We start from the raw sequence: 13,611 nt of genomic DNA on the forward strand, positions 1-13,611 counted from the left end.
GGGAGAGGCTGAACAGGCTGGGGCTGTTTTCCCCGGAGCATCGGAGGCTGAGGGGTGACCTTATAGAGGTTTATAAAATCATGAGGGGCATGGATAGGGTAAATATACAAAGTATTTTCCCTGGTGTGGGGGAGTCCAAAACTAGAGGGCATAGGTTTAGGGTGAGAGGGGAAAGATATAAAAGAGACCTAAGGGACAACTTTTTCACACAGAGGGTGGTACGTGTATGGAATGAGCTGCCAGAGAAAGTGTTGGAGGCTGGTACAATTGCAACATTTAAAAGATATCTGGATGGGTATATGAATAGAAAGGGTTTGGAGGGATATGGGCCGGGTGCTGACAGGTGGGACTAGATTCGATTGGGATATCAGGATGGGTTGGACTGAAGGGTCTGTTTCCGTGCTGTACATCTCTATGACTCTATGTCTGTAAATGATGGAGCAGGGTGGAGGGGCTGAATACTTCTAGTTCTTATGTTAATCTTATCAGACAAACCAAAACCAACACACTATCTCGGAGCTTATCACTTGACAGAATTATGAAATTCAGAGGGATCTTATTTCAAAATAACAAGCCAGTTATCTCTGAAGGCACAATCAAAATAACCAGATTTGTATCAGATTAAAATGATTAGGTGACCTTGTTGTGTAATAATAGTTGGATCTTTCCTATTTTTAAATGGGACTTCTCTTTCTTTTAGTATTGAGTTGACAAAATCTCTTCAGCTCATGAGATTTGCTGAACTGACAGATGAAAGTGAATCACAATCAATTTAAACTTCAGGAAGCTACCAGCCTACACTGAAGAGTTTTGTCAGTGTTTGTGATGAACTGACCCTGGATTCATTGCTCCATCCAGTTGGAGTTTTGTTCCTGTCGCCCGATATTTGCTGATGAGACTGAGAGAAAGTGAGCAACATGGTGGCAGTGGGTGGCACAGTGGTTAGCACCGCTGTCTCACAGCGCCAGAGACCGGGGTTCAATTCCCGCCTCAGGTGACTGACTGTGTGGAGTTTGCACATTCTCCCCGTGTCTGTGTGGGTTTCCTCCGGGTGCTCCGGTTTCCTCTGTCCAAAAATGTACAGGTTAGGTGAATTGGCCATGATAAAGGTGCATGGTCATGATAAAGGTGCAGGGGTAAATGTAGGGGAATGGGTCTGGGTGGGTGCGCTTTGGTGGGTCGGTGTGGGCTTGTTGGGCCGAAGGGCCTGTTTCCACACTGTAAGTAATCTAATCTATATAGAGACTGCAGATGCTGGAGATCAGGGCTGAAAAATGTGCTGCTGGAAAAGCACAGCAGGTCAGGCAGCATCCAGGATTTCTGAAGAAGGGCTTATGCCCGAAACGTCGATTCTCCTGCTCCTTGGATACTGCCTGACCTGCTGCGCTTTTCCAGCAACACATTTTTCAGCTCTGATCAGACTGAGAGCTGATTACATATAGTCTTGGTAAATTATGAGCAAAGCAAAATAATATCTCAACTATTCAAACAGCTGGGCGATTATTTGGCAGTAAAGTTTGAGAGATCCACAATGGGAGATCCCTGAGATGCTAAAGGAAATTGAGGACGGTGTGAAACAGGATTTTCATTCACTACCAGCCTGGTGTTCACCTCCAGCGAGTGACATAAAAATGATTTGAGGCTCCAGCATTAACCCAAGTGACTTCCCGTTCTTAGACTTATGCATGACTTCTGAATGAGCTGGGATCGGATTGGTCCATTCTGGTGAACAGCGGCCAACTCCAGTATCTCCCAGAATTCATTCCACCAATGGGTCCTCCCTGCTGATGCACCAAGTTATTACTGACCACACTCAACCACACTCAAATCAAATCGCCCCCAAATCTCTCAGTCTGTTATCTGCATGTCAGTTATGTTTGGTTACATGGGAGGGAAGGTGATAACAGGGTAGAAAGATGTATTGATCAGGTCCAAGCAGTGGGCCATGGAGGGGCTGTCCTACAGCTGAGACCATTCTGTGGTGATGCCAATGCCTGCGTGTCCTTGGACATGGAGTGGGCAGAATGGACTGACATGCTTGAGAGCATTGCGTGGTGGGTACCATAGGGGCTGGAGTGCAATACCTCCCATTTCAGTTAAATATTACATTTATTTTCAACATTTAGTCTTTGTTACAGTCAGGGCCCAATGTCCTGGTGTTACAGTCAGACAACGGAGACAGGATAGTTACCTCACTGCCCATTCTGTAGACCTGTGTTTCCCACAGAACAATTCTCCTTCAGAAGGAAACTCAATGTTTCTCAACGATCTTGGAATAAATTGAAAACACGGAAATACAAAATAAACACAACAGCAAAATGAATATTGGTAAAAACAATGACTGCAGATGCTGGAAACCATCAGGTGAAGGGCTTTTGCCCGAAACGTCGATTTTGCTGCACTTTGGATGCTGCCTGAACTGCTGTGCTCTTCCAGCACCACTGATCCAGAAGCAAAATGAATATGTTTCTCTTGGGCGATGACTGAGCTATGATGGCACAGTCTGAAAGGAGTGATGGCAATAACACTTCCCTGCAATGGCTTTATTTCCCTGATCTCATACTTTCGGTTCCATTTTCATTCAGTTTCTGTCTGAGTTTGAATGAAGATTTTATAGAGGCTGCACTTCATAGTGTAACCTGTTGAGGGCAGCAGAGGTTTTATTCCTGTTCTTGTTCCATTTATCTGCATCAAGAGCTTGAAAGATTTAAGAAATTTTCCAAACATCTCATTTAGCGCCTTCTGTTTGGTTTGGAACTTGTTCATTAATTTGTATTTGGGATTTAATTGAATATCAATGCAATAATGTTGCAGTTTCCTTAGTTGAGATGGATTCTCTGCATCAGCTGGGAGGACAGGTGTGTGTCCGTGAAGCAGCTAATAACACCAGCATCAAATCTTCTTCACCCAACTCAAGGACAAAGGAGAGGAGGACATCAAAAGAATTTCAAAGACCTCCTGAAGTCTTCCATCAAGACATGCAGCATCAATTCCAGCGTCTGGGAGATCCTCGTTCAGAACAAACCAACTTGGGAGACCCTCCTGAATGAAGTGAAATAATTCTTTCACAACATGCACTGGCAAGAGGAAGTACGGAAAAGGAACTGGAGAAAGGAATGTCAATGATCTTGGGGCCAAGGACCAATTCCACTTCCTGGAAACACCTGCCAAGTGTGTGGTGGGAGACGTAGCTCCAGGACTGGGCTCCTCAGACACACAAGGACCCACAGATCCCAGGACCAGTGACAGAGAGTCTCCTGGGTGGACAATCAGACACGTTAGGGAGTGATTGCTGACAGTGTTCCAGGATGGAATCCTGCAAGTCAATTAATTTTGGAATTAATTGATGAATGTTTATAATTGGATTGTGTGTTTATGTAAATTAGATCATAGAGTGTAAAAGTAGGGAAGTCTTGCTGCAACTGTACAAGGTGTTAGTGAGACCACACCTGGAGTATTGTACACAGTTTTGGTTCCCTTACGTGAGGGAGGGATGTAGTTGTATTGGAGACAGTTCAGAGGAAGCTCACTTGCTTAATTCCAGAGGTTTGTCTTCTGAAGAGAGATTGAGCACTTCAGGCCGATGTTGTCTGGAGTTTAGAAGAATGGGGGGGGGGGAGCTATTTGAGATATATGAGGAACTAAGGGGGATTGACATGGTAGATGTAGAGAGGCTGTTTCCCCTTGTGAAGCAATCTAGAATCTGCCACCCCTCATCCTAAAACAGCATTGAGGAGAAATTGTTTCTCTCAAAGGGTTGTAAATCTGTGGAATTCTCTCCCCCCAGAGTGCGGTGGATGCTGGGACATTGAGTAAAGTTGAGGAGATAAATTTTTAATCTTTAATGGGCTAAAGGGTAATGAGGAGCAGGCAGGTTATGGGGTTGAGGCTGACATGAGATAGCCATGATGGTATTAAGTGGTGGAGCAGGTTTGAGGGGCTGAATGGCCTCATCCTGCTCCAAGTTCCGATGTTCTGAGAACTAAATCTAGAATGATTCTATTTTGTGGACATTGAATTTTGCACAATATCCAAAGGGTTTTATTGCAGCAATAATCAGAGGTACATGCAGCTGGAGTTTGTTGTGGTTGCTGTCCCATTAAAACTGGAACTAATTTGTACCTTCAGGAGTGCCACCTGGGATACTTATCAGACTGACCAGGAAAACTGTAGAACCTTCCAACTGGCAGAAATCCAGGACCAATGTGATTTATCGGAGCATTTTTGCTAATGACATTAAGTGACAGTTAACTATTATCACAAGATGGAATTGACCTGACTGAACATCAGTGGCAAATTGTACAATCAATATCGATATTGTTTACCAAACAAGAATTCAGTGTTATTCATTCTCCGGGTCTTCTGTGGTTGTGTCAATTGGAGCAAAAGTGGCAGGGGGAGACTGTGTGTGGGTGGGGGTGGGGGTGGGGGGGGGGGTTGGGGGGGTGGGGGGGTGTTCATCTGCTGTCACAAGCTACTGATTGTATGAGTTACAGAGTCATGGAAGTCTACAGCACAGATCAAGGCCCTTCAGCCTACTGAGTCTGTGCTGGTCAAAAGCAGTCCCTTTGTCATGATTGGGACAGTAGCTGGACTCTGTTGAATGTGAGTTCCCTGATTGGGGCTGTTAATCTGATCGAATCAGGAAGCTCTGGCTGAATATAAGAAGGCGGAGTGTCAGAGATGCTGACATTCTGGTAACTGTATCTGAATGAGGCTGTACTAAAGTCCAGGACTGTTCATGTGTAAATAAAGGGTTACTTGGTGACAGATACCGGCCTCTGTGGAGATATTTAACTATTCTGTTCCCATTTTCCAGCAGTTGGTCCATAGCCTTGGCATCACAAGTTTACAGCTAAATCCTTCTTCAGTGTGAGGAGGGTTTCTGCCTCTCCCACCCTCACAGGCTGCGAGTCCCAGATTCCCCACCACCCCCTGGGTGAAACCAGTTTTCTTCATACTGATCTGATGTTGTTCTGTGTATTAAGATGTGCCGTATTAATTGTCCCTTTCCTTTTCAGTGTACGGTCACAACATGAAGAGCAGCAATGATTTTGTTGGCCGGATTGTCATTGGTCAGTACTCCACGGGAGGCCCTGAGTCCACTCACTGGCGCCGCCTGCTGAATGTTCACCGAACCTCGTCTGCTCAGTGGCACAGCCTGCGTTCCCGGTCTGAGTGTGACCGCGTCTCCTTAGCATCACTGGAGGTGACGTGATGCCATCCCATGTGCCACGGTTGCCAAAGCTGAACCTTGCTGGTGTTGGCACCATCTGGCAGCATCAGCTCCTGTACCTTGACAGAGGGAATCACTCCCCTGTTTTTGTCTTTGACCGTGTTGTATTTGAAACAAAACTCTGCAGCACCAAACCAATGTATTAGTGAGTTATCTTTGGAGCACTATTAAGTTATTAATTTTGAGACATATTGTGCTGTTACATGTCACAAATACAGATTATATCTGATTGAAGACGAATTTGGCTGTCCGTTATAAACTTAAAAAGATTATGTGAGCTTTCTTGGTGTAAGTCATTCAGTAGCTTAAATTTGAATGTTATTGATGGGATTTGTGTTTGTGGAAGCCATCAATATTTGAAGGATTGTTGTTATTATCTGGGTAAGACAGTAATATCTCTAGTGCTGTATATCATTCCACCATGCTTCTAGATAATTAAAGCCTGCAATTGGAAATTATCATATATCAGATAGTTATTTGAGCACAACATTCCTGTAATGGTGAATCAGGCTCCATAGAGCTGTTCTGTAAGTTGTGCAGAGCTGTGAGGACATTTGGGTAGTATGGTATATCGATGCAGTACTTTATCCAGGTTTGTCTTGTGTGATTGGTCAACAGTATTTGAGTCTTTAGCTAGAATGATGTATGGCTTTAATTCTAATTATCCAGTCAGAACGTTGCCAGTAACAGCTATTGCCATCTGTGTTTTAATAGATGCTTATTCACAATTTTAGAGCATATTGTTTTGGATCAAAATATCTATTCCAAATAAAGCAAATGTGGAGATGTATTGCATTTATTTTGTTATGCATTGCTGCTGGTTCGGAACTAATAGTACCCACTACAAGGCGAGTGAGAGTATCGCAGTAACGAGAAGGTCACAGGTACATGGTCAGGATATTACTGAGGAATATCTCAGGAATTGACCGACAGGTTTAGACAGTACATTTGGGTTGGCTCAGGCTTGGAGGGCCGAAGGGCCTGTTCCTGGGCTGTAAATTTTCTTTGTTCTTTGTTGTTTAATAAAAAGCTTTCTTCAGGTGTGGGTAGGGTACATGTAATATCATGTTGAATGTAAGTTATAACGTACTTGATGTAATGGGCTGCAAGCAAATATTCATTGCAATTAAACTTTCTGTTGATAATATATTCTTTTGAAATTAGTGGAGGAATATTTCAAATGTATTTGTTAACAAAGACTCTGGTATTAGGTAATAAAATAAATACTTTTAAAATCTAACTTTAATGTAGGGAACTATTTATACATTTCCAAATCCAATCCTATGTTGAGCCAAAGGAGTTTCCTGCTGAGATGCAATCAAGTTAGCCGTCTCTAAAAGAGAGCCTCTCTGTATTTGTGTGCTATAAAGTGGCTGGAATAATCCATCAATTATAAATTAAATGTAATAATTAGACAAAGGAATCTTTCATTTAAAATTAACAACACATTTTAAGGTATGAAGTCATTGAATTGTTATCATTGACTTCAAATAAAGTTGGCAAAGTTTTGGTGTTATTAATTTCTCAAGTGAGACCAATTCAAAGAGGTCAGTGATGTATTTTACCCCCTCAGCATAGCTGTGAGTGGGAAGATGGGAAACTGAAATTGCCCCTGGAGTCACTCGGAGTTGAGTTGGTGACCAGCAGCATTGCCCTTGGGAAATAGGAGCATGAGTTCCAGCCAGGAGCCTGAAGCAGATAGTGTCCTCCTCGCATAGTCTGCAGGTTCAAACATGGTTAATCACACAATCCTCCTGTTAACACCGACCGGGGGGGGGGGGGCCTGTACCAAACTGGTTACAATCTTCTCAGTTCAATTATAGTGAGAGAATCGCCTGCAGTGACCTCTCTTTGTGCTCTGACACCTCCCTCATGAGTCTACTCTTTCCCAGGCTCATTCCTTACCAGCATCTCTTCAGCTACATCATCTGAAAGCAGTAGGTGGTGACGATGACAATTCACAGCTGAGTGTCAAAGAGAAAAAACTTTTCTCTCACATCAACATTATTTACATTCATGAACACAAGAAATAAAGATTAAAATCAAAGAGATGGCAATGAACCACTAGGTTTCCTCAATTTGGCTGCAGGTTGTAAATGGATTGTGCATTAAATAGATCCGACATGTCAATCTTACACTGAGCCACAGAAAGTTCTGAACAGGAATAATTATCCAAAGGACCATTTTAGTTTCTGAAATTGGCATCATTTCTGCAGTACCAACACACAGGTTCCTGAAAAGGGGCAATTCTGGTTTTTTGACCATCTGCACAACATTGAATGCCAGTTATTGAAAAGTCATCCCCAATCCTGGCAACTTCATCCCAATCCATTCCACAAGCTGACATCACCTGGACCCAGCCTGGCAGAGTACACTGTCAGATTTCTGGGGGGAGTCGGGATGCAGCGATACAATATGCAGCTATCGGTTTTACTGGATTTGTTAGGCAGACAAAAGTGATGAAGATTTTCATAACAACTGCTTTAAATTTGAGGAATGCAGAATTTTTAAAATCCCAGAATATTGCAAACTGCTGCTTTGCAACACTGGGGAGTGTGGAGCCATGGATACAATCCCAGAGTATAGGGTATAGAGTGTAGACCATTTCATGATTTGGAGATGCCAGTGTTGGACTGGAGTGTACAAAGTTAAAACTCACACAACACCAGGTTATAGTCCAACAGGTTTAATTGGAAGCGCTAGCTTTCGAAGCGCCGCTCCTTCATCAGGTGGTAATGGTAGCACTCAGACCGTGGTCAGCCTGTGGAGTTCTGTACCACAGAAGGTCATGGGGCCGGAGTCATCGTATACATTCAAGATGGAGACTGGATGTTAAAGGCACCAAGAGACACTGGGAGAACGCAGGAATGTGACGTTGAGATCAAGAATCGGCTAATGCTCAGATTAAATGGTAGAGCAGGCTGGAGGGGCTGAATGGCCTATTCTTGTTCCTAGTTTCTATGTTTCAAAGAACACAGATTAAAAACCCACTGCTGCAGTCTGCTGTCCTCGCCCAGTCAGGGTATTTGCTGATCTCTCTATAGGGTACAGGATGGTGAATGTCACACCTGTCCATAAGCAACTCTCCTCCCCAAAAACTAAATGGTGGGAACGAGGAGAAAGAGGGAGAAACAGCCGCCTCAAAACTATTTTATTCCAGTTGGAATAACAGACAGAATTGCTCTTTAAATAACAGACATATTTGATTTTGAGGCTTGTTTTCTGGCAGTCACTGATATTACTATGGTCACACTCCCTGCCTATTTCTCCTTGCCTCAGAAAGGTTCCTGGGCAGACAGTCTGTCTGTTATCGCCGTGGTTTCAGGGAAGGAATTCCAGGATTTCTATCCAGTGGCGATGCAGGAAAGGTAACATGCATGGAAATGAGAAGCTGGAGGACTGCACAAGGTCTTCAAGGTGATGTTATTTGCAGAATGTTGCTGCCTCTTCACCTGGGAGGTAGAGGGTATGGGTGAAGGGAGTGTTTCCGAATCAAATGTTGAAAGGAATAAGTTGCGCTGCAGCTGATGGTTTGTTCCAATGAAATAGGCGAGGGAGGATCTGGATCATGGTTTTAAATTGCAAGAGTCCCAATCCAGGTTAGCTTTGCAGAGATGGTTAATTTTGAGGAGAATATGTTGCTGGTTTGTGTAATAGACGGTATTGAGGGGGCTCAGGGATCCCCATTAATCAAAGCTCGGTGCAGAATCGTCAAAATCGAAGTGTGGGAGGATATTCCCGGAAATACATCCAGGGAAGTGATTTGGATGGAACTGAGAAATGAGAAAGGTATGATCACTTTATTGGGATTGTATTATAGACCCCCTAATAGTCAGAGGGAAATTGAGAAACAAACTTGTAAGGAGATCTCAGCTATCTGTAAGAATAATAGGGGAGTTGTGGTAGGGGATTTTAACTTTCCGAACATAGACTGGGACTGCCATAGTGTTAAAGGTTTAGATGGAGAGGAATTTGTTAAGTGTGTACAAGACAATTTTCTGATTCAGTATGTGGATGTACCTACGAGAGAAGGTGCAAAATGTGACCTACTCTTGGGAAATAAGGCAGGGCAGGTGACTGAGGTGTCAGTGGGGGAGCACTTTGGGGCCAGCGAGCATAATTCTATTAGATTTAAAATAGTGATGGAAAAGGATAGACCAGATCTAAAAGTTGAAGTTCTAAATTGGAGAAAGGCCAATTTTGACGGTATTGGGCAAGAACTTTCAAAAGCTTATTTGGAGGCAGATGTTCACAGGTAAAGGGATGGCTGGAAAATGAGAAGCCTTCAGAAATAACGAGAATCCAGAGAAAATATATTCCTGTCAGGTTGAAAGGGAAGGCTGTTAGATATAGGGAATGACTAAAGAAATTGAGGGTTTGGTTAAGAAAAAGAAGGAAGCATATGTCAGGTATAGACAGGATAGATTGAGTGAATCCTTAAAAGAGTATAAAGGAAGTAGGAGTATACTTAAGAGGGAAATCAGGAGGGCAAAAAGGGGACATGAGATAGCTTTGGGAAATAGAGTTAAGGAGAATCCAAAGGGTTTTTACAAATACATTGAGGACAAAAGGGTAACTAAGGAGAGAATAGGGCCCCTCAAAGATCAGCAAGGCAGCCTCTGTGGGGAGTTGCAGAAAATAGGGGAGATACTAAACGAATATTTTGCATCAGTATTTACTGTGGAAAAGGATATGGAAGATATAGACTGTAGGGAAATAGATGGTGATACCTTGCAAAATGTCCAGATTACAGAGGAGGAAGTGCTGGATGTCTTGAAACACATAAAAGTGGATAAATCCCCAGGACCTGATCAGGTGTACCCGAGAACTCTGTGGGAAGCTAGAGAAGTGATTGCTGGGCCTCTTGCTGAGATATTTGTATCATCGATAGTCATAGGTGAGGTGCTGGAAGACTGGAGGTTGGCATACGTGGTGCCACTGTTTAAGAAGGGTGGTAAAGACAAGCCAGGGAACTATAGACTGGTGAGCCTGACCTCGGTGGTGGGCAAGTTGTTGGTGGGAATCCTGAGGGACAGGATGGACATGTATTTGGAAAGGCAAGGACTGATTAGGGATAGTCAACATGGCTTTGTGCATGGGAAATCATGTCTCACAAACTTGATGGAGTTTTTTGAAGAAGTAACAAAAAAGATTGATGAGGACAGAGCAGTAGATGTGATCTATATGGGCTTCAGTAAGGCGTTCAACTAGGTTCCCCATGGGAGACTGGTCAGCAAGGTTAGATCTCATGGAATACAGGGAGAACTAGCCATTTGGATACAGAACTGGCTCAAAGGGTACACGACAGAGGGTGGTGATGGAGGGTTGTTTTTCAGACTGGAGGCCTGTGACCAGTAGAGTGCCACAAGGATCGGTGCTGGTCCCTCTACTTTTTGTTATTTATATAAATGATTTGGATGCAAGCGTAAGAGGTACAGTTAGTAAGTTTGAGATGACACCAAAATTGGAGGTGTAGTGGATAGTGAAGAGGGTTACCTCAGATTACAATGGGATCTTGATCAGATGGTCAATGGGCTGAGAAGTGGCAGATGGAGTTTAATTCAGATAAATGTGAGGTGCTGCATTTTGGGAAAGCAGACCTTAGCAGGACTTATACACTTAATGGTAAGGTCCTAGGGAGTGTTGCTGAACAAAGAGACCATGGAGTGCAGGTTCATAGCTCCTTGAAAGTGGAGTTGGAGGTAGATAGGATAGTGAAGAAGGCGTTTGGTATGCTTTCCTTTATTGGTCAGAGTATTGAGTACAGGAGTTGGGAGGTCATGTTGCGGCTGTACAGGATATTGGTTAGGCCACTGTTGGAATATTGTGTGCAATTCCGGTCTCCTTCCTATCGGAAAGATGTTGTGAAACTTGAAAGGGTTCAGAAAAGATTTCCAAGGATGTTGCCAGGGTTGGAGGATTTGAGCTACAGGGAGAGGCTGAACAGGCTGGGGCTGTTTTCCCTGGAGCGTCGGAGGCTGAGGGGTTACCTTATAGAGGTTTGCAAAATTATGAGGGACATGGATAGGATAAATAGAGTCCAGAACTAGAGGACATAGGTTTAAGGTGAGAAGGGAAAGATATAAAAGAGACCTCAGGAGCAACTTTTTCACACAGAGGGTGGTACGTGTATGGAATGAGCTGCCAGAGGATGTGGTGGAGGCTGGTGCAATTGCACCATTTAAAAGGCATTTGGATGGGTATATGAATAGGAAGGGTTTGGAGGGATATGGGCCGGGTGCTGGCAGGTGGGACTAGATTGGGTTGGGATATCTGGTTGGCATGGACGGGTTGGACTGAAGAGTCTGTTTCCGTGCTGTACATCTCTATGACTAAGGTGACTAAGGAAGTGGACGAGGGTAAAGCAGTAGATGTTGTGTATATGGATTTTAGTAAGGCGTTCGATAAGGTTCCCCATGGTAGGCTAATGCTAAAACTACGGAGGTATGGCATTGAGGATACATTAGAGGTTTGGATTAGGAATTGGCTGGCTGGAAGGAGACAGAGGGTAGTAGTTGATGGATTATGTTCATCTTGGAGCGCAGTTACTAGCGGTGTACCACAAGGATCTGTTTTGGGACCATTGCTTTTTGTTATCTTTATAAATGATCTAGAGGAAGGACTTGAAAGCTGGGTAAGCAAGTTTGCGGATGACACAAAAGTCGGTGGAGTTGTGGATAGTGAGGAAGGAAGTGGTAGGTTACAGCGGGATATAGATAAGTTGCAGAGCTGGGCGGAAATGTGGCAAATGGAATTCAATGTAGCTAAGTGCGAAGTCGTTCACTTTGGTAGGAATAACAAGATGATGGATTACTGGGCTAATGGTAGGCTACTTGGTAGTGTGGATGAGCAGAGGGATCTTGGTGTCCATGTACACAGATCTCTGAAAGTTGCCACCCAGGTAAATAGTGCTGTGAGGAAGGCATATGGTGTACTGGGCTTTATTGGCAGAGGAATTGAGTTCCGGAGTCCTGAGGTCATGTTGCAGTTGTATAAGACTCTGGTGAGGCCTCATCTGGAGTATTGTGTGCAGTTTTGGTCGCCATACTATAGGAAGGATGTGGAAGCTTTAGAACGAGTGCAGAGGAGGTTTACCAGGATGTTGCCTGGAATGGTAGGAAAATCTTATGAGGAAAGGCTGAGGCACTTGGGGCTGTTCTCATTGGAGAAGAGAAGGTTTAGGGGAGATCTGATAGAAGTGTATAAGATGATTAGGGGTTTAGATAGGGTAGATACTAAGAACCTTTTACCGCTAATGGAGTCAGGTGTTACTAGGGGACATAGCTTTAAATTAAGGGGTGGTAGGTATAGGACAGATGTTAGGGGTAGATTCTTCACACAGCGGGTTGTGAGTTCATGGAATGCCCTGCCCGTATCAGTGGTGAACTCTCCTTCTTTATGGTCATTTAAGCGGGCATTGGATAGGCATTTGGAAGTTATTGGGCTAGTATAGGTTAGGTAGGATTCGGTCGGCGCAACATTGAGGGCCGAAGGGCCTGTACTGCGCTGTATCCTTCTATGTTCTATGACTCTATGACTGGGACTGGTTGTGATTGTGAAATGGGGTCAAGAGGGAATTTCTCAGATTTTGATACTGGCCTTCAGGATATGAGTTTAGTTTGTGAACAATGGACTGGATGATGGTAAGTACTGTTATAGGGTCAGACAGCACAGCAACAGACCCTTCAGTCAGTTGAGCTTTGACAAAGGGTCAGTTAGACTTGAAATGTCAGCTCTTTTCTCTCCTTACAGATGCTGCCAGACCTGCTGAGAATTTCCAGCATTTTCTCTTCTGGTTTCAGATTCCAGCATCCGCAGTAACTTGCTTTTATCCCTTCAGTCCAATACATCTGTTGCCAACCAAGTTTTCCAAAGTAAACTGGTGCCACTTGGCCCATTTCCCTCTGAAACTTTCCTATTCATGTACCTGTCCAAATGTCTTTTAAATGTTGTAACTGTACCTGCATCTACCCCTTCCTTTGGCAGGTCTTTTCAGATATGAACCGCCCTCTGTGTAGAAAGTTGCCCCTCAGGTTCCTTTTAAATCTTTCTCCTCTCACCTTAAAAGTATGCCCCCGGTTTCGAACTCACTCACCCTTGGGAAAAGACCTTTGCTATTCACCTTATCTGTGCCCATCATGATTTTATAATGATGACCTCTCGACCTCCTATGCTCCAGTGAAAAACATCCCAGCCGACCCAGCCTCTCCTTACAGCTCAAACCCGAAATGGCATCAGTGAACAAGATGGGTTTTTCTGATCATCAACAATGATTTCACGGCCATCATTAGATACTTACTTTCAGATTTTTAATTATAAAATCCAAAACAAATTGTAATCTCAATGCTGGCTGCAAATCATGTGAGTAAGCGGCA

At 43.8% G+C, this 13,611-nt stretch overlaps 1 protein-coding gene across 1 annotated transcript in view; it reads left to right on the plus strand.

Annotated features, from left to right (window-relative positions):
- Window positions 1-5,390, plus strand: part of syt17 (synaptotagmin XVII) — an 87,597-nt gene extending 82,207 nt beyond the window's left edge. Inside the window, exon 8 of the mRNA XM_060840094.1 lies at window positions 5,022-5,390. Within this exon, the coding sequence (XP_060696077.1) occupies window positions 5,022-5,218 (197 nt within the window). The 3' untranslated portion in view covers window positions 5,219-5,390. The remainder of the gene's footprint in view (window positions 1-5,021) is intronic.
- The last annotated feature ends 8,221 nt before the right edge of the window (window positions 5,391-13,611 follow it).

The sequence above is a fragment of the Hemiscyllium ocellatum genome, chromosome 20, assembly GCF_020745735.1.
Source record: "Hemiscyllium ocellatum isolate sHemOce1 chromosome 20, sHemOce1.pat.X.cur, whole genome shotgun sequence".
NCBI classification, from domain to species: Eukaryota; Metazoa; Chordata; class Chondrichthyes; order Orectolobiformes; family Hemiscylliidae; genus Hemiscyllium; species Hemiscyllium ocellatum.